Source organism: Mesoplodon densirostris, chromosome 3 (genome assembly GCF_025265405.1).
Source record: "Mesoplodon densirostris isolate mMesDen1 chromosome 3, mMesDen1 primary haplotype, whole genome shotgun sequence".
Lineage (NCBI taxonomy): Eukaryota > Metazoa > Chordata > Mammalia > Artiodactyla > Ziphiidae > Mesoplodon > Mesoplodon densirostris.
The window spans coordinates 68,301,420-68,323,685 of record NC_082663.1 but is presented as its reverse complement, the minus strand read 5'-3'; the positions used below and the strand labels follow the sequence as shown (position 1 = coordinate 68,323,685).

At 37.2% G+C, this 22,266-nt stretch overlaps 1 protein-coding gene across 3 annotated transcripts in view; it reads left to right on the top strand.

Annotated features, from left to right (window-relative positions):
- The window catches only part of HAPLN1 (hyaluronan and proteoglycan link protein 1), a 73,785-nt gene extending 58,986 nt beyond the window's left edge, over positions 1-14,799 (top strand). For 2 of the 3 annotated variants that reach the window (XM_060093124.1, XM_060093125.1), the window contains exons 3-5: positions 857-1,228; positions 8,885-9,187; positions 11,224-14,798. In XM_060093124.1, the coding sequence (XP_059949107.1) occupies positions 857-1,228; positions 8,885-9,187; positions 11,224-11,513 (965 nt within the window). In that variant the 3' untranslated portion in view covers positions 11,514-14,798. Of the gene's footprint in view, positions 1-856; positions 1,229-8,884; positions 9,188-11,223 lie in introns of all 3 variants that reach the window. The other variant, XM_060093126.1, reaches the window with a different exon arrangement.
- The last annotated feature ends 7,467 nt before the right edge of the window (positions 14,800-22,266 follow it).

The following is a 22,266-nucleotide window of genomic DNA, read 5'->3' as shown; positions in this document are numbered from 1 at the left end:
TCTGTAAACCAAGATACAGCAGAAAGCAGGGGCAGCGGTGGCGGTTGGGGGGGGGGGCGTGTAGAAGGAGATTTAAGGGAATAAAGAAACATAATTATCTGGTTAATTAGAAAATAAATATAACTTTGGATACACTTTTAACATCCAAGGTTTGAGGAATATATTTCAAAATCTGGAGTTTTTTAAAAAGCACTCACTAAAAATAACTTTCTGATGTCTGGCCTTTGTGTGAAAATAATACATACATGTTGCTTGAAATGCTCCAGAACGGCATATCGCAGGTGTATATTTGAATTGAAGCCAGAGATGGGAGGACATTCTAATTCTTTGGCCAGACAGTACAATGAAAGTTAATCATGTTGCCGTATACTTTTCCTAGAAATACAATACAGATTTATCGTATTAGAAAGCTCAGCTGGGGAGAGATCAATTTACCTAGCTTGAAGGTTTTGGGTTTATATTGACGAAATAGTTATGGTTCCCTGTCACTTCTCTTGGTCTCGTTTCTACGTTTTTAATATTTAACTGTAGAAGAAAAATAAATAGAATTTACAATGACATCTTCAAACTTCGGATGACTATAGAGTATTAGAGCCAATATTTCTCATTGATTACAATGTACACCCTTCCTTTTTTCAGTAGCTTAAAAGACATGACTACCTTGTAGATGCCCTCTAGTTACTAAAGGTACCTTTCTATGTGGTTCAAAGGATATCACTGCTCAACAATGCAGAGAAGCTTATCGCTAATGCTACTCTTTGTCAGATACCCTGTGTAGGTAGTATATTTCATATTATAAAAAAGTCTAAAAGCATATTAATGGTTCTTTCCTTTTTTTCTCTCTTTTCAATTATAGCAGAAAATGGCCCCCATCTACTTGTGGAAGCAGAACAAGCCAAGGTGTTCTCACACAGAGGTGGCAATATTACACTGCCATGTAAATTTTACCGAGACCCTACAGCACTTGGCTCAGGAACCCACAAAATCCGAATTAAGTGGACCAAGCTAACTTCAGATTACCTCAAGGAAGTGGATGTTTTTGTTTCCATGGGATACCACAAGAAAACCTATGGGGGCTACCAGGGTAGAGTGTTTCTGAAAGGAGGCAGTGATAATGATGCTTCTCTGGTGATCACAGACCTTACTCTGGAGGATTATGGGAGATACAAGTGTGAGGTGATTGAAGGATTAGAAGATGATACTGCTGTGGTAGCATTAGATTTACAAGGTAAGTATCTATAAATCATGTTAAACTTAGTAATGATAATTAATCATTGCTTTTTTTTTTCATGACAAGTAATGTCTAATGGTTACCACAGTGCTGATGTGAGAAATCAAAAGTCCATGTAAAGAAGGTTTTTCTGTTCTTTTGTAATCTGCAATCTGTCTATGATTCCAGCTTTCATATTTGAAATGTACACACAATGGTTATATGCAAATTTGAAGCTATTTGCAAGTAGGAGAAACATGCAGTGGAACTGAATTAACAACATTCAGAAACTGCCTTATGCCATTCAAAATTTAAATCTCATTACATAGTTATTAAGAAATTCAGAGTGGAGGCTTTTTTATTATGCTTCTAAAATTATCTCAGTTGCAAAATAATGGCAAGTTTTGTGAAGGACGTCTGCTAACTAAAATACATTTAATTGTATTCTGTAAAGTAACTGAAAACTTAATTTAACAAAAAAGTAGACTCTAGATTTATTTAAATATTCTTGTAAAGATGTAATTTTTTTTAATGGTCCAGAGTCTCTTAGACACTGAATACCAAATGGTCAAGGCATTTTGTGGGGGGAGTTTTATTTCTTAAATATGTAATACATTCAGTAGGTTCAAAGATCAAAGTGTATACAAAGCTAAACAATAAAATGTACCCATGCCATCCTGTTTTCCCCTCTGCCCAAAGCCCTTTAGGCCTCTCCTTAGTTTCTCATGTATCTCAAGACACCCTTTATTCATGAATTTCAGTGTTTCTTTACATGGAAGGATGAATTTTGGCTGCATTAATAGAAGACTTTCCTTCCTTATAATAAACTATAGGTGTGTGTTTGCTAGAAGCTCCTTCCACATTCTAGGCCAGATTTGTGGCTTTTGGAAAAATATGTTTGGCGCACTAGCACTTCATTGAAGATGTGACCTTCTGAATCCCACAGAGTGCCATCACATGCGTGCAGGTTTATTAGCTTTATGTATCTGATACATTGCTTGATGTTGTAAAGTTCATTTTTGTGACCTTCTCTTGTCTCTCTTAGTTGTAGTTCTTGGCTCCTGATTGCATGCCACCTTATACTTTGAGTTTTTATTGATTCGCTTCCATATCCATGAACATTGGCATTATTCAGGATGAAAGAAGTAATTGGCTTAGAGAAGACAGTCAATCATCAAATATTAATTGAGGGTCACTTTCTTTTATCAAAGGGGCATCAGGCACTGGACGCTAGTAGTATCAAGATGCTTATGTTAGTCCCAGCTTTGTCAGTATATGTTTTGTAACCAGAGCAAGTTACTTATCCTTATTGTACCTTGGCTTCCAATCTATGAATAATAGGTTGAACTGTATTATCTGTTAAGTTACTTTTTCTTAAACTTAAGTAATTCACATGCCACATTTATTATCTCCCTACACTTACTTAAAAATACATTTTAAATAAATAGAAACCAGTATAACTTGCCAGAAATAGAAGGAAATCATAAAAATAAGTACAGTGAACATAAGATATTTCTAATTATAAATGGATACATGCTTGCTGGTGGCTTTGAGCATGAAGCCAGCTCTCCCTTTTCTTGAAAAGCAGATTTAACACGTGTTAGAAGATAATACACTCTACAGTCAAACTGAGACTTCCTTTAAGACACAATCAGAGGTGTTGAAGGGGAATTGTAAGAAGAGTAATTTTTCCTGCATAGGCCCTGCACTCTCCCAAATCTCCATGTTTTCCATGCTTTCATAACACTTCTCTACCATATAGCACATACGTATGTATGAGCTAAGTAAATGTGTCCAAGAAACCAATTTAATTGATAAATATTTTTACAAGTGCTGTTTTGGTACCATGAGAAACAAAAAAATTCCAAATCATGGTTCCTTTCATTCAACAATCTTACAGTCCATTAAAGATTCTAAGATACTTTCAAAAGTAAGTACTTTAAAATAAGGTAGTATTTGGTAAAGTAAGTAGGTAAAACAAATTGCTCTAATTATATGCATATTTATTTTGCTCACTTTCAGTAATGTCCCTTGACAGCTGAAACTTAGGGAAAGCTCCTTTTCTAAGATAACATGGTTAGGAGTAAGAGCTAGGGCTAGAATTTGATACCAAGGGCACTGAATGAAGTCTATGTTTTTATCTACTATGATCTGAGAGTTTGCAGGAAGAAGAAAGCTTCTGTTGGGGTGGGAAAAAATGGAGGTTTCAGAGAGACAGTGGTGTTTGACAGCCTCAGTTCTTCTGAAGTTTTCTCAAAAGCCCCAGAGTTATTTGGGAGATGACCTAGGGACTGTCCTTTGGTCATACTTCATTAATTGGTGTGCCCATTCTCACTGCAGAGAATGTTTTTCCATCTTTCTTGTGTACTATAAAAAGGAGTCATTGTACTGTTCTGGCCAAAGAAGCAGTCATTACTCAGAGGCTCTGCCTTGAAATAACTGACATTTCCATATTTAACATTATATACATGAATTCATTTCTGAACTGGAGAAAATACATTCCTCAAGAATAAGATCAAAGGGACTTCCCTGGTGGCACAGTGGTTAAGAATCTGCCTGCCAATGCAGGGGACACTGGTTCGAGCCCTGGTCCGGGAAGATCCCACATGCCGCGGAGCAACTAAGCCCGTGTGCCACAACTACTGAGCCTGTACTCTAGAGCCCACGAGCCACAACTACTGAGCCTATACACTGCAACTACTGAAGTCTGTGCACTCAGAGCCTGTGCTCCGCAAAAAGAGAAGCCACTGCAATGAGAAGCCCGCGCACCGCAACGAAGAGTAGCTCCGGCTCGCCACAACTAGAGAAAGCCCGCACGCAACAAAAAAGACCCAACTCAGCCAAAAATAAATAAATAAATAAATTTAGTTTTTAAAAAAGAAAAGATGAACTCTACCCTGAGCCCTCCCCTTCCACCCCCAGCTATGATGTTCTCTGAGCACAGTCTACAGATTTCCATTGTAATTCTAATGACATTTTGTTTTGTAAATATCTGCAAATTGTCCATCTTCACCTGCTAAATAGGATCTACTTGAGGCAGTCAAGTGCCAAAACAAAGTCGGTGCTCAGTAAATAGTTTATAGGTGAGTGAATGTTTGATACAGTGGGTTTACACTTTCAAGTACAAAAAAGCCTGCATGAAATGGAAGGCGGTGGAAAGGAAGAGACATTTGATTTGGACCATGAAAGGTGAACCTGGTTCTTTCAAGGGGTAGAGAGCATGACAAAGCGGGAAGGAGGGCATCACAGGTGTGAGGAGAAACTCTTCAAAGGCCAAAATGTGAATAACAGATGCCACAGACAGTTAGCATCCACCTTGACTGGTTTAAGGCTCAGCATGGCAACGGGGTGGGATAAAAATTTTAAACTTTTTATTATAGCCAATTTCAAACATTCGGAAAAGTAGAAAGACTAGTATAATGAATCTCTATATATCACCAGCTTCAAAAAATGTCATGATATAGCCAATCTTATTTTATCTTGCTTTATTTACTCCCACCCCCAATGAATAATTTTCAAGAAACTCTCAAGACATTATTTTATCTATACTTCAACATGAGATAAGAACTCATTTTAAAATAAAATTACAACATTTTAATTATAGAATAAGATCTGAGGAACCTTGATTGCTACCTGAGGATGGACACTGTGAGGGACTTGACAATTTCCACCTAGTCTGGGGTAGATGCTCAAGGTGCAGCAATTATATACATAAGAGTTTGAAGGCTATGATAAACCACATGTAGCACAAGAGATACCTTGTGGTTATCATTTACTAGCTCTTATTCCAGGTCCTGACCTTTTTCCATTACCAATTACATCCTTATAGAGGACCATCTACCAATCAGCAAGTTTCATTCAAGCTCCTTGTCAATCTTCTAACATGCATAAATAAGACCAGGGAAGTGTATCATTTTGAATGTCATAATTAAGCTGCCTTTCCAACTGTAATTGTACAATGCCTTTAATCATATTGGTCCTTTAATACCAGACTAAATGCTATGTGCTTTGAAGAATTTTCCCAATTAGAAAAATATCGTTCTTCTTCAAGATGCCCAAATTGTATGGTTTGTATTTATAAGATTTTATTCTGTCTTGGATTCAAATTTATATATCCACAGTATATGTATCAAATCATAGACTTTTTGCAGAAACAGGCCACACTCTAAACTCAAGGTATCCTAGAGTACTGAGCGCAATGCCTTGCTCTTAGTTGTGTTTTAAGATCTGTTTTTCAAATCACACTGATTAAAAAAAAAGTAAACCCTTTTGAAAAACTGACCTACATATGAGTTGGAATTAGCTGTGGAAACACAATTTTTTTTCATATAGCATCTTGGATAGGGTAAAGCCCTCTGATTACTACCAAATTACCCACACTGCTAGAAACAACACCACCCAGCAAGAGACAAGCCTTATATGAATATAACAAGGAGAGTGTCACTAGACATTCATGAGTAGCCCAATACAGAATTCATTTGTGCAATCAATAAACATATAGATAATGATATGAAAAACATATTTGTGCTTCCAATCTCCCACTGTATTGGTGTTCCATTGATGAAAATGGGGCCAAATACACAAAAATATAGTCTGAGAACTTTTAGAAATAGAAAGCTAATTTCAGATATGTACATAGCACTGAAAGGTACTCTGAGAGGCACTGAAGAAGGTAAAATTGTTCTGCATGGTCTCTACCTTTTTATTACTAAAAATATTTACTTTGTAGAGTTACTGAAATTTCTTTAAGCTTTTATATGTACCATGGCATGAAAACCTTTCATATATCCAACAAATTGATATTTGCCAACCACTAGGATGAACTGGTCTGTGCAACTGTAAGTCTTAAAGAATGTTTTTAAAACATTTCAGTTGACTGAACTACCCACATCATTTGATATTATTCTTTTCCATGTGAGGTATCTTCCTTATTAATCCCCTTTTTAGTGATGTATACCAGCCCTTCATGGAAAAGAGCTTCTGATTATATTTTGACATATAAGTATAAAATAATCATATTTGGAAAATAATCATATACCCTTCTTTCTCACCCATGAAGGTTTAACTTTTCTTATTTTTGTAATGCCGGATGAAAGCAATCACCATTTGCTCCATAATTCAGCTGTAGGAATTGCACTTTTTTCCACAGAGCCAAGAAGGTTTCTGTAATTATAGTTTTAGATGTTGACATCTTAACTAGCTGAAAGTAAAATGAGCAAATAAATAAAATACTAACAAACGTGCAGTTCCAGAAATGCCCACACTTTCACGAAACATTTGATTGTTGAAATGTATGCACCAAATGTGTACAATACAGTGAAACTTTTAAAATGTTGGTGGGGACACAGAAATTGACCTTGATTTACTTGGAATGTGTTCTTTTCAGCATCATCAACCATTAATTAAAATCTGCTAAGTAAATCCTTTGAGTTACTGTAAGTTGATCATTTATTCTTACAATTGAAAAATAGTAAAATTTTAATATAGGGTTTCACTTTGAGTAATGATTGCATGAAATTATGTTAAATTTGAAAGGAACTCAGAAATATATTACAATGGATTTGGAACTGAATCAAACATAACTCAGTGGTTAATCAAGGACAAATTACTAAAGAAAAAATTTTCACAATGCCTATGGAAGGCCACCAAACACAGTCTGGTGAATTTAAACTGAGAGGTTGTCTAGGTCTTTAAAATTATTATAAATTAAAATAGTCTACATTCTCCACTGTTACCATCTTGAGCTATCTGAGAAATGGAATTCAACCTAAATGGTTGAATTTAGGTTTAAATACTTTGAGATTGTCTCTCACTTAAGGTCTAGCTGCCAAGGAAACCTCTACTGGATAAATTAAATATTTTCCTTTTCATTGGCATTCCTGGGGTTGCTGAGAAAGAGGATGGAAGGCATGAGGGGACGGGGAGCACTAGAGCAGCTCCTTCCCAGTGCTGACTGAGTCTTAGCTGGAGGCCTGGGCACAGCACTTCTTAGAAGGAGTCATCTTCAGGCCTTCCCCACCTCCATTCCGCCCACTGCTGCAGGGGGCAAAGGCAACGAAGGGAGTCTTTTCCTCCTTACTTTTGGCTCCGATTCAGCTTACAGATCCTTCAGCCAAGAACCTGAGAAGGCAGGATGAGATCAGGAAGCCTTCCTGGATCTCTGCCTCTAGTGGATGGTGCCAGCTGGACTGCCCTACAGGGACAAACGTGTCCAGCAGAGACTTTCAGTGGATGTGACTTGATTTAGGCTACTGAAATTTCTTCTTGTAGAGTCTTCCAGGACAATTTCTAAAAGAATACATTTCCTGTGTACTGGTTACACTATTAGTGGACTGTGGACCCATCTTGTATAGGGTCTGCAGTCTCATAAAATAGCACATTTGGTATAATCCACCAAATTACTGCGTCAGCAGACAGTTTTTTACATTCCACACACTAAAATATGAATTATTTTTAATTATATTTAAAAATTCAAGGCAAAGCCTTGAATAATCACTTGAAATTAATTGTCTTTTAGCAACCATGGGGGAGACATTTTGATAGTGGTCCTTCATAAAGTCCAACAAATGATACAACTTTGCTTTCTTATGATGCAATCCTTATCCTTTAAAGAAACTGTGCAGAAAGTTGTGAAACAGCTCAGACACCTCCCATGATTATCTGATGGAAAGAAATGCTTTTGGAAAGCTGTTGCATCTTCCCAAAGTCAAGTGCCAAGTCACAGTGTTTACATATACTAAGGGTTTTTGTCCTCTAAAATATTTAATTCTCTGGCAATAACTTTGACAGATGTCTGTTTTGTACCTACCTTGCACAGGACAAGCTTCTGGAAGCTTTTTTTTTTTTTTTTTTTCCTATTTGCAATAAAGATGTTTTTAAAAGCTTAGTTTGTTTGCAATACGTGAATATGGAAACTGAAAAATAGTAATGGAAACATTTTAAAAACGAAAGCTCTGGGCTTCCCTGGTGGCGCAGTGGTTGAGAGTCCGCCTGCCAATGCAGGGAACACGGGTTTGTGCCCCGGTCCGGGAGGATCCCACATGCCGCAGAGCGGCTGGGCCCGTGAGCCATGGCCGCTGAGCCTGCGCGTCCGGAGCCTGTGCTCCGCAACGGGAGAGGCCACAACAGTGAGAGGCCCGCGTACCGCAAAAAAAAGAAAAAAAAAACAAAAAAACACGAAAGCTCTTATTTTAGTCACATTATTCAAGGACAGAATTAAATAAGATTAAGAACTACACTAAAAGCTGAAACAGATAAGAGAGCCACGATGTTTTTTTACGGAAGTGCCTCACTGTAAAAAGTTACCTTATTAATATGAAATAAGACCGCTTAATTGTGTTGTTGCCAGATATGCAATAGGTAAGTTCTCAGGGAGCGCTATTTGGAAGCTATAATCTGCAGACGAATCGTTTCGGAAAGGAGAATTGTGAGGACTGAGCTGAACTCTTAGCAAAAGAGGTAAATCACTGAAGTTACCAGACCAAAGAGCTAACTGTGAGATGCTGAGAGGTTGTTTGAAGGGAAATGGGTCCATGAGGAAACACTGCAAGTTGAACAAAAACAGCTTCTTCATCTGATGGAGATTCTATTAGGTTTTTCCCCACTCAAGTGGGATTTGCTCATAGTTCTTACTATCTGTGCCACTAACGATTCCTTGCCTTCTCCTTTGGACAGGTGTGGTATTTCCTTATTTTCCACGACTGGGGCGCTACAATCTCAATTTTCACGAGGCACAGCAGGCTTGTCTGGATCAGGATGCTGTGATCGCCTCCTTTGACCAGCTGTACGATGCCTGGAGGGGTGGGCTGGACTGGTGCAATGCTGGCTGGCTTAGTGATGGGTCTGTACAGTATCCCATCACAAAACCCAGAGAACCCTGCGGAGGCCAGAACACAGTGCCCGGAGTCAGGAACTACGGGTTTTGGGACAAAGATAAAAGCAGATACGATGTCTTCTGTTTTACATCCAACTTCAATGGTAAGATATTAACCATACTGCCTTGTTTCCTATCCCAGAGACCAATACATACTATGATGTGACATTAAACTTTTAATCCTATCTACTTACAAAAAAAGAAAAAAAGCTTTGAAGTGTTGCTCCAGATATAAGAAATTCGTAAATGTCATAATTTTTTAAAATCCACAGACATCAAGCAAAAGTACATATTTCCATGATTCTCTGGTTTTATTGCATCCAACTGTTACTATGAAATAGCTTAACTGTCATGTTGTATGGAGTCTTTTTCTTACTGCCAAAGATGAGGCTGCCACTGTGTGTCCTCCATGGGACAGAGACCTCTCCACTGAAGTAAGGACGACATCTGTGTCATGGTCTTCTTCTCTAAATTACAATGTCAATTCATTCATAGATGATCAGCAAAGCTTAGGATAAAGAGAGAGCATTCTCTCTCTGATAAAGAGAGGGCTCAGGATAAAGAGACCTTTGCAAGAAAATTAAGTAGAAATAACATTGGAGGTGAAAGCGGAAGTGAGAGATCCAGGTTGTATCAGTGTTGATGACTGACTCATTGAATGCGACACAGCTCCCAACCCTATCTTGCTCCTTCCAGAACCAGTGACGTAACATGTAGGGCCCGGTGCAAAATGAAAATGTGGGCTCCTTGTTAAACAATTATTAAGAATTTTAAGATGACACAGTAAAGCATTAAATCACGCGTGCGGCCCAGTGTAACTGTACAGGTCGCAAACCCACGAGGCTGGCCCTGGCCCCATTATTTTATATTTCAGGTGCCTGGTGACATGCTTTGGCAAAAACAGCAAGGGATCAGGGATCAACAAACTTTCTGTAAAGGGTCAGACAGTAAATATTTTTGGCTTTGTGGGCCATATGGTCTCTGTTGCAACTACTCCATGTAGCTTTGTACGTTATAACACAAAAGCCGCCATGAACAATATTAAACAGATGTGTGGGGCTGCGTTCTAATAAAACCTCATTGGACCCGTGCGCTGTAGTTTGCGGCCTCAGCTACAGATGATAGAACTAACCCTCTTATTAATGTTCCCGAGACGGCTGCCCTTTCTCCAAATCATATCCTCTTAGTCTAGAAAGAACAGGCAAGCATTAATTTAGACTTCAATCATCTGTATTTAAAGAGAGGCAGGAGGGTATCACATTACAATGTGTAATCAGGTTAGACAGTCTGATTCTATTCTGCCTGAAACTAAAAGTCTGAGAAAATCTTGCACTGATGGGTATCACTTTAGTCAGTTGATGTCATGTTTTATACATTTCATGCATATTTGATACAAACTGAAGGAATCTCAGTAATTAACACAATTGAATTCGTGGTTGAGACTAACTTGCTCTTTCTTGTAAAATCAAGAAATGGTTAGGGGTCAGAGCTCCCACAGAGGGAAACTGAAAAAAATAACTAACTTCCTCCTCTTTGCTAGCGAGTGAACAAACTGAGTTCACATTCTGAGTCCATATTATTTATGGCAAGTGACTTCCTGTATGTTTTGCATTTTCATACTGTAGTCTTTGAATAAGAATAATGTCTTATTGATACCTGTAATGAAAAGGACTTGAGGGCTTTTGATTATTTTTAAATGGACTTTTCTGTCAGGAATGTTTTTTGATCCTTTCACATTCAAATTTTGCCTCTCTAGAAACTTGTGCTGGGCTTCAGTCTTGCTACAGCTAGAATTTAAATAGCTCTTGCTTTTAACATGGAATCCTGTCTTCTCTAGTGCCACAGAAGGGCCCTTTTTGCCACTAATTAGCTAAAAGAGACCTATCTGTCTTTTCCCTTTTCTTTTTTACAGCTCTAAAAGGGCATGTCTGGACACACATTAAGGGGCAAGGAAAAAACTAATTTAATGGAGAGCAACCTAGGGGCACTACATTTAACTGACGATCCTGTGTTTCAGAACCTTTACAGACACTGCTCTATATCCCCCTTCGTTGAGAAACACTTCCATTTAGGGCTCCTTCCACCTCTGTGGGGCTGAGCCACAGGCAGGCCCACTGACCCTCTCTCCTTTTCTCCGCAGGCCGGTTTTACTACCTGATCCACCCCACCAAGCTGACCTACGACGAAGCGGTGCAGGCCTGTCTCAATGATGGTGCTCAGATCGCTAAAGTGGGCCAGATATTCGCTGCCTGGAAACTTCTGGGATATGACCGTTGCGATGCAGGCTGGATGGCGGACGGCAGTGTCCGCTACCCCATCTCTAGGCCAAGAAGGCGCTGCAGTCCTATTGAGGCTGCAGTGCGCTTCGTGGGTTTCCCAGATAAAAAGCATAAGCTGTATGGTGTCTACTGCTTCAGAGCATACAACTGAGCGTGCCCCTAGAGCACGTCAGTTTTAAAGTCATTAAGAACATGTGAAAGGTTTTTTTTTCAATATGAACTCATGCAAGTTACCAAAACTGTGATAACCCTTTTTTACTTACTGTAAAGTCATTTTCATAAAGACCAATTCATTAATTTGTTTTTGTAAAGCTATCATTCAATATATATTATAAATTAATATAATTTTAAGGGAAGCACTACATAAGGAGGCTTTAGAGCCAAACTGTTTAGGCTACATCATCCCAATGAAGTATCCTTTCATGATCGGGGCATGCAATAGCTTAAGGATTGCTAGGATTAAATTAAGGAAAGTAAAGCTACTCAGAGTAGCAGCTGCCACAAGCACAAATTTTACACATTTGTACAATTTTGAAATGCACTACAATAAACAGATTAGAGCAACAGATTTGAAATACAGGCTTCTTTACATAAACTGAGATTCTGAGAGGCTGCACAAAACTTAGTTTCACAAGGGAACAATCTACACTTTTCTAAAATATTTCAAAGCTCCAATAGACAGAATTATTTTACTCTTTAAAATCCTGCCTTTTTGACCAAAAAAAAAAATTCATATGGACTCCAATGTATAATAACAAGCACAGTTAAAACCCCTTAATAATCCCATTTATATGAAGTATGAAACTAAAATAAGCAAGTAATATTTAACCAATGAGACTCCTACCTTCTTCTAATTAAAATTACACATGCCTGAGAAGAATTGTTTTATCTTTTGAGTAGCTTTACTGAGTTATATTTAAATTCTAAGGGCCGTTTGCTAAGCAGCATTTAGCATCTACTCAGGGCAGTTATATAGATAAACTGCTGGACAGAAAAATTGTAAAATTTAGCAGCTTGATTTTATGTTAGCCTACGAAATGTTATTGTCCTATAAAAATAACTTTAAAATATTTAATATTTCTTTATTTACATGACACGACAAAAATTTAAATCATAAAAGGAATGAATTACTATACTTGTCTAACCAAGGAATAAGAACCCAACTTTAAAAATTCTTATTATTCCTATTTGTATATATACTAGAAAGCCCAAATGGTGCCTGTGTTTGGGGGAAAAAGTCAACAAAGTAGTTTTAAACCTTTCTCCATATAGAAAATGTGGTCAGTGATGTCACTTTTCTTGCTGATCATCATTAGGCTTAAATGAAATGCTGAAGCTGTCATCAAAGAGTTTACACTAAAATTTTCAGGGCTTTAAACGAAAGGGTAAGAACAGCTTCAGGAAAACTATTTTCCCTGTTAGCAGCTCCAATCTTAAATAAAGCTCAGTTTTCCTATATTTTTATGATGGTTGAGACCCCACAGGGACCAATATTTGTATTCAAATTACATTTCATGGTTTCCCATTGTTTCACAATGAGTTCTAATAAATGGGATTTAGTATAATAATCCAAGTATGACATAGCTCGTATGCTTTCATGAATGTTTTTATGTAGATTTTCCTCCCATGAACGTGAGTAAATAAATCTGTTTCCTGAATTGATTGTGGTTGCATTCAAAGCTCTGTAATAATTCTAATAAATTTACTCTATAAATGTAGAATTATGTGTGTGGAAGGTATAGAACAATTGGAATTCCATGAAATCATAACTATATGCATACATTATCTAGGCAGAATATTATAAATAAAAGTAGATCATTTCTTCCACCAAAAGCATATCTGGAAGTTTTCAGATGCTTTCATATTAAAAGATGAGAATGTATGCATGCACATTTTTACATTAGGTTGGATATGCAAATTGTACAAAAAATATAAATCCAAAGACATTGTGAGGTTTAACTCAAACACTGCTAATACAAATAGAACTCAAACTTCTAAACTAAAAATACCTGAATGGTCTAGGATAAGATGAATATATTATTCAAAGAGGGACTATCTCCAAAATAGTGATTCTAGTACCTCAAATATGGGGGTTAGCTCATTGGAGGAAACCCATACTTGAGTGATTATTACCCACATTACAAGAATCTTATTGGAATTGCGAGTGGACACAAATTTCTATTGAAGCAGATATATAATTTTCAGTTATTGCTGCAGAACTCTACCTTTATAATATTAAGCATAGTAGCATTTCTTAACTTTTGAATACTTACTAGTACAGGAATTGGTGCTGATCAAAATCTCTGGAGTGACTGTTAGCTGATTAAAATCTATACTGACTGCACACCATTTTTCCATGCTTGTAAAAAAAAAAAAAATATATATATATATATATATATATATGTCTTAAAAGAATGAATACTGCTGGGCAGAATTTTTATCTTCTTCTGACTTCCCCCAAAGGATCAGAGTTCCCATACCTTTTTGGACTCCTCCTTGAATAAGAGTTTCTTTTTAATGTTCTTATTTTGCCATTTTCCACCAAATGTCTATTGTCCTACTTAATTCCTCAAGGTATCTCACTGAGAATGTCAGAAAAAGAAAGGTTATCCTAACACAATTCCTAACAGAATGTCGGTACAACACTGGTTAATTCAGAAAATTGCTCCTCAGACTTGGGTACCAAGAGTATCAGAGGGATGAGATGGGAGTCTGGGTTAGGAAATCTTCTGATCATTTTGTCCATAATTAACACTTGGCCCATTTAAGGAACAAAGTATATCTGCACATTTCACTGACTCACCTACATGGGAAAACCTAAACAAAAAGAAACGATTCGTATAAAAGACAGTATAAGAAGAAAAACAAGTTAGTCATGTTAACACTGGAAGCCATCTTTTAATGACTGCTGCCATATTTTATCACAGTAAGTTCTAGTCAAATATGGTATTTGTAAATTTAAACTTTCTCTCATAGAAAGGGGGCCGGTACCTGTTAAAGTTTTATTTTATGCAGTAATATAGTCACTTATTATTTTGGCAATTAGAAGTAGTCTCAAAGGAGACTCCAATTTGGTTGCTGGCAGCCATACTGGGTTTCTTGATTTCAATGCTCCAAAGAACATGGTGGTCTCAAGGAGTAGCTGACCACTAAAGAGGGAAGGATGAAAAGGGAATTACCCATCCATTCTCTGCACAGAATGCATCAAGAATGATCGATGGATAACTGACACAGTTGTGTTGAGAAGTTAACTGTATCATAGCTCACTACTGCCAGCACAGCAATGATGTACAACGAGAGAAATGAAAAATACAAAAGCCATTATGCCACCTGATTAAAAGGAAGTCAGTATTTCAAGGCATTTAATACCTACCGAGTACAAATCTGAGAAGAACCAATCTGTATTACAAAAAAAAAAAAAAAATGTTTTCATTTTCTGTAAGATACAATGAACTGGTAAACAAACATTAAAAGTTAATTTTGTGTTACTGCAGTATCTTTTGATTCTTCTGAGTTATAGAATCTTAGCTACTTTTCTTTGTGTCAAACTCTATAAATACATTATTTCAAGAAAAGACATTTAACCCAACCTTGTTCTGATACATTTGAGTTCAAATTGTAAACACAATTGAATTCCCATTTCCTATATTTTGTAAAGTTAATAAGAACAACAAAACAGAGTATACATCTGTGTTGTTGTTAAATCAGCAAGAGTAGTATCCCCAAATCTACTGGCTTTTTATATGTCAAAGTACAATTTATTTTGTTCACCAGGTCAGCAATCCCAGGAATCTGTGGTGTCATTGATTAGATTTACATACTTGAGATACTGTATGACTTTAATTAGTAGTACTGAATTAAAAAGGTTTTAATTTTCTTACTAAAGTCTTTCTAGCACTTTACACTCCAATAACAAGGAACATATTTTTCAATATTTCCATTCCTTCCTGAATTTTCAACGTGGAAAACAGTTTCTGGATATTCCTGGTATTTAAAAATGGTTTCTTGGGTGCAAGAGTCTCTTGCTGATGCAATGACTTGAATGCAAGCACACCTAAAGCAATTTGGGTCACTGACATTCAAACAGAAAAATGAACTTTAAAATGTTGTCCATACTTATTTGGAATACATTGAACAACCTTGGAGAAGAAAGTCCATGGATAACATAAAATTAAATCATCTTCTTTTAGTGTTTAAGTTCTCACACAGATGAAAGATATCACCTTCACTTTTCCAGCAAATCTCTTGTATTATTAAGGCTAGGTCATATACAAACCTGCTTGGTACTAATATTGAAGGGTCCTATGGGTTTTCATAGTGCTTAAATAAAAACAAGTTCACTGTTCAGATGTGATGGCCTTGGTTCTCTACCAGGTGACAAGGCTTAATACTAAGAATATTCTTGAGTAGAAGCAACCCTGTCCAGGATGGTCAGATATGCAAGGATAGTTTAAAACAAAAAAAAACTTAAGCGTTACATTAAAGCATTATTGGGTAGTATGATTTCTTGGGCCCTTCATTTAGGATTATTTAGGGGCAGAGCTTAAGATGGCTCTGAAGTCTGTGCTTCTCTATAGGTGATATATTTAGGAAACTGACAGCAGGCTACTCACTCCAATCTTAAGGAGGAAATTCACTGCACACACATTTTTTTTTTCACTAAGAGCAAATGAAGCTTATTTATTTTGTCTATATTTCCTACAGGCCAATAAAGTTTTGTCACCTCCATAGCCACTCATCATCTGAGACAACTTGGGTCAGCCCAGAGGGTAACTCCATGTCTTTTCTGAAATCAAACAATTTTCCTTTTCAGCTTATCTCTGTTCACTGGGGTTGTCCAGTTTCACATGCCTCAGCTACTAAAAGATGGCTCTTTCATTCAGTTGGTATCTGGCTACAGCCTGAGGTCCGTTTATTCAGGAGAGTATTCCCAAGGTGGAGAGAAAGCTTAGATTCTTCATTTTCTAACAATGAAACTATTGGTTTGATCAACAAATGTAAGATTCTTGGATGGGGATAGAATTCTAAGAATACCGTATTCCCATATTTTTCTTTCTAAGGAAGGAGCCCGATTGCCAGCTCTTCATCCTGCTTGAAATATCTGGGATTCTTCTGTTGTTGTTTTAAATTTTTTTTAAAGTTTCTCCCTTTGATTTTAGTCAATGAAAATCCTGCCTGCCAAAACTCATATATATGTAGAGAGCAGAAAAAGATAAAAAGCAAGGGAGTTTGAGGTTTTAGTCTTTGAAAGGCCCTTCTTTGAAGATACTGAGAATCTTGCATGTGAATCTGAAACAGAACTGCAGAACCACTCATTTATTATTCTGATAAATAAACATATTTGCGTGTAATGACTGCTATGAGCCCGGGGAAAGATAAATACAGTCCTTTGTGGCTCTCCCTGTACTTAAGGTCAGCCAAATTGAACATCCTTGCTCCATGGGAAGATACTTATTCCTGTGGTAGGAGCCAAATTTCAAGCGGCTGAGAAGCAAATTCTGCGTTTCTAATTGAAAAAAATGTTTTTTAAAAGCCAATCTTTCAGGGCTTCCCTGGTGGCGCAGTTGTTGAGAGTCCGCCTGCCGGTGCAGGGGACACGGGTTCGTGCCCCGGTCTTGGGGGATCACGCATGCCGCGGAGCGGCTGGGCCCGTGAGCCATGGCCGCTGGGCCTGCGCGTCCAGAGCCTGTGCTCTGCAAAGTGAGAGGCCTGCGTACCACAAAAAAAAAAAAAAAAAAAAAAAAAAAAAGCCAATCTTTCAGTTCAATATACATAAAAATTCAATAATCTATCAAAGCAGTTGTAAGCATATTAGAATCAGCTAGGGAGTTTTAGAAAAACTTTGATGTCTGGGTCTCTTCTCCATAGATCATGCTCAAGGGTACAACCTGGACATCAGGATCGTTTAAACCTTCCCCCACAGACCCCTGGTTAATTCTAATAAGTAGCCAGGGTTGAGAAACACTGGTCTTAACAGACTTAGGAGGAAAAATCAAAGCCATCCCACTGATATATGATTGGATTGATATTTATAGTTCACAATTAAAAATAATTTTTTAAAATAGTATAATTGGTTTGAATTTGATCAAACTTAGAAATTCTTCAAATGTAAACATTTAATTCATTTGATTTGCTCTTTTTCTTTAGTAATAGTTCCCATTATAGTAGCAAATGTGTTGTAATAAGCTATTTATCTGCCTGCCTGCCTTATTATTGTCACTTCTGTAAAAATTACTTTAAGCCACATGTATCCTAATATCAAACTCTTCTTTCCCATATAAAGTACCAAAATCCAAGAGCTATAACAATAATTGTGTAAAACATTTTGGGGACAAGAATTCAAGCTCCACATTGAAGCCAGTGGCTTCTGAGATTTAGTTATCTCAGGGAAAAAGACCTATGCTCACTGTGAGCTTTATATTACAACATGAGCCCTCAGACCCAAAACAAAACAAAACAAAAAACAAGCTAACACAATGCTGGTAAAATAGGGAAGAAAGATAATGAAAATTACTCATAATCCAAACATTCAGGGAAAAAATACTGTTAAATTTTATATCATATTTTCCATTATGTATGTGAAAAGGTCATGGTTTTTGATAAAAATTAAGTCATCATTACAGATTTTAATTAAACACTTGCTAAATCAATTAATTAATTGATTCATCAATTCTAGTAAATATAAGATGTATGAACTATGTCATTAATAAAGCTATAAGTGATTTCCTAACTGGCCTATGAATCTGACAGAGCTGAGTCAGCTGCAACTCACCTTGAGGCAAGTGAAAGACTTGAACAACACAATTCAATAATAAATTAGCTTGAAATGTCCTTTAGCCATTCTTCAGCTTCCTTAGTTTCCTGGCCCCTCCAGAGAGCACAGAGGCCAATGGTCTAGCATTCACAGAGGGAGTGGGACCTGGCCCTTCCTTCCCTGGCTTTAGACTAACAAAAGAAAGACTAGTGGCTCAAGGCATGGAGGCTTTCTATCAGAATACTGCCTGTGCAAAAAGAAAGCATAAAGCTCTGTTTTGTATCCTCCCCACCCAGAAGAAAAATTCTAAATTCTAAAGAAAAAAACAAATTAACTAACAGTTAATAACAAATTAACTGCACTAACAATATAACAGTTACCTGCCACCAAAAAGATAGAAGAAATTGTTGAAGGATGACAAATCCCTTGAGAACTGGCTCCCTATTAAAGGGTCATTGGAGGAAAGTTCAGGAATCAGGGTCTGGAGGGTTTGATAGGAGAGCACGGCTCAGGATGAACTTTGGAAACTTAGAAATTCTCAAAGCAATAGACAGAATAACAGTATCTAGAGACTGCTGCCTAATGCCTTAGAGAGTCTGTGGAAGAAAGCTATCCCTGTGGTAGTGGTCTGCAGAAATGCCCTTATCTTACTCACCAAAGCACTACTTCACAAGTCAATTCTGACATGTAATGTAAATGAACCACTTCCAATCTTGTTTGGAATAAAGCAAAGACAAATAAAACACTTAAAATATCACTAAAGCTTACTGCTACTTGAAACCTAAATATTTATGTCTCTTCACATACAGAATTTTTAAAAAACATCAAAAATTTACAAGCATATAGTATTTATCTGAGGCTATGAAACTTATTCCCTTCCATGCAAATACTCAAAAATGGCAAATAAGAAAGTGTGTTGTCTTTATGATCTCATCTTTGTGCAGTCAATTTATTAATATGCATAGTAAAGCCTGGAAGGATATACACTAACATACTCATAACATACAAGATATATACTACCAAACTCATAACATAAAGGGGTTATCCTTTTTCTTTCTAATTCTGAAGTTTCCACAGCAAGGGTGCATTATGCAAAAATTGTTTAACAAATTCATGTGCCATAACATTAGCATATTCTCACTGGAGTCTAACAATTTCCAAAAAACTTGGAAAAAAGTATTCCAGATTTGATTCTAAGAATTCCTGCCCACTGTACCATCCTCGATTCCAGGTCTGCCACTATAAAGCCACCCTGGCTATCTCTTGGTGCGGACCTGAATCACCTGCACTGCATTTCAAGAAGTGCCATGCGCATTTTGGATAAAATGATTCTTTACTGTGTGGAATTATCTCACCTTTCAGGGCACTTAACATCCCTCACTCTTCCAGCCACTCACTGCCAGTGATTACTCCCTTCCAATCAATCTAATAACTCAAAACACACCACACAAGTTTCCATACATACTCAAGATAGGCAATACTGCCTTTTTGGGGAACAGCCTGAGTTTTCTATTATAAGGTGGATGATCAGAGTAAAAGGAGAACTAAACAAACCAGTGGAACTCAAGCCCCAGTGGAGCTTTGCTACATCTGCTATAAGGTGGCCACAACCAAGCTCCTGCCTTAATATCCACCCAAGCTAGATGAGTGTGCTTCTCCCGAAAAACCAGCCACCTCTCAGGTGTTCAGTCAAGGTTGACCTTCTCCAAAAAGTCCTGGAATATTTTACCCAACTCTAATATCTTATCGGCAGTGGTCCATTTATGAATGCCTGAGATTAGGAGGGAAATAAACTCATCTCAGCATTTATCCCATTGGTTAAGGTTATTTGCTGACTAAATGCGTTAAGGGCTTCTAAGGGTGCCTGGCACTAGTAGGTGCTCAAGAAATGCTATATTCATCATTAGTCGTCATTACCATCATCATCATAATCATTATTTGTGATTTCCTTTTCAAGCACAGTAAATCAAATAGCAACTTTATAATGACTGCCCTCTAGTCTACTATATACCATGCTCTGTGCAAAGCAAGTTATTCCTTCTTCAATCTGGTGATGATCAATTTAAGACCTAAACAGTTCTTGCCCCACAGTCAAAATTTGGGCCTCATAAATTGTATCCATATTTCTAATAGACACAATGATTCTGTCCTTGACAATGTAGTTTTCAAAAGGATTACCAAAATTCTTCACAAATGTATGTTTTTACAAACATTTATTTATTTTTAAAATGTTTATTGGGGTATAGTTGATTTACAATGTTGTGTTAGTTTCAGGTATACAACGAAGTGAATCTGTTATATATATACATATATTCACTCTTTTTTAGATTCTTTTCCTATGTAGGCCATTACAAAGTATTGAGTAGAGTTCCCTGTGCTACACAGTAGGTTCTTATTAGTTTTCTATTTTATATATAGTAGTATGTATGTGTCAATCCCAGTCTTCCAATTTATCCCTCCCCCACTTACCCCCAGTAACCATAAGTTTATTTTCTACATCTGTAACTCTATTTCTGTTTTGTAGATAAGTTCATTTGCAGCTTTTTTTTTTTAGATTCCACATATAAGCAGTATCATATGATATTTGTCTTTCTCTGTCTGACTTACTTCACTCAACCATGTTGCTGCAAATGGCATTATTTTGTTCTTTTTTATGGACGAGTAATATTCCATTGTATATATGTACCACATCTTCTTTATCCATTCCTCTGCTGATGGACATTTAGGTTGCTTCCATGTCTTGGCTATTGTAAATAGCGCTGCAATGAACATTGGGTGCATGTATCTTTTTGCACTATGGTTTTCTCTGGATATATGCCCAGGAGTGGGATTACTGGATCATATAGTAGCTCTGTTTTTAGTTTTTTAAGGAACCTCCATACTGTTCTCCATAGTGGCTGCATCAGTTTGCATTCCCACCAACAGTGTAGGAGGATTCCCTTTTTACCACACCCTCTCCAGCATTTGTTTGTAGATTTTTTGATGACGGCCATTCTGACCAGTGTGAGGTGATAGCTCATTGTAGTTCTGATTTGCATTTCTCTAATAATTAGTGATGTTGAGCATCTTTTCATGTGCTTTTTAACCATCAGTATGTCTTCTTTGGAGAAATGTCTATTTAGATAGTCCACGCCTTTTCTGATTAGGTTGTTTGTTTCTTTTGATACTGAGCTGCATGAGCTGTTTGTATATTTTGGAGATTAATCCCTTGTTGGTTGCTGTGTTTGTAAATATTTTCTCCCATTCTGTGGGCTGTCTTTTCATTTTTTTTATGGTTTCCTTTGCTGTGCAAAAACTTTTAAGTTTAATTAGGTCCCATTTGTTTATTTTTGTTTTTATTTTCATTATTCTAGGAAGTGGATCAAAAAAGATCTTGCTGCAATTTATGTCAGAGAGTGTTCTACCTATGTTTTCTTCTAAGAGTTTTATAGTATTGGCCTTACATTTAGGTCTTTAATCCATTTTTTTTTTTTTTTTTTTTTTTTTGCGGTATGCGGGCCTCTCACTGTCGTGGCCTCTCCCGTTGCAGAGCACAGGCTCCGGACGCGCAGGCCCAGCGGCCATGGCTCACGGGCCCAGCCGCTCCGCGGCATATGGGATCCTCCCAGATCGGGGCACGAACCCGTATCCCCTGCATCGGCAGGCGGACTCTCAACCACTGCGCCACCAGGGAGGCCCTTTAATCCATTTTGAGTTTATTTTTGTGTATGGTGTTAGGGTGTGTTCTAATTTCATTCTTTTACATGTGGCTATCCAGTTTTCCCAGCACCACTTACTGAAGAGACTGTTTTTTCTCCATTGTACATTCTTGCCTCCTTTGTCATAGATTAGGTAACCATAAGTGTGTGGGTTTATCTCTGGACTTTCTATCCTGTTCCATTGATCTATATTTCTGTTTTCGTGTCAGTACCATACTGTTTTGATGACTGTAGCTTTTTAGTATAGTCCAAAGCCAGGGAGCCTATTACTCTAGCTCTGTTTTTCTTTCTCAAGATTGCTTTGGCTATTCGTGGTCTTTTGTGTTTACAAACACCTACTGAATTGTAAAATCAAATACAATGTAAGATTTATGCCGTACATGTTCCTTTGGAAGTTTTCTGCATGGGCTGAACTACTTGAATATATAATTTTCTTAATATATAATTCTAGC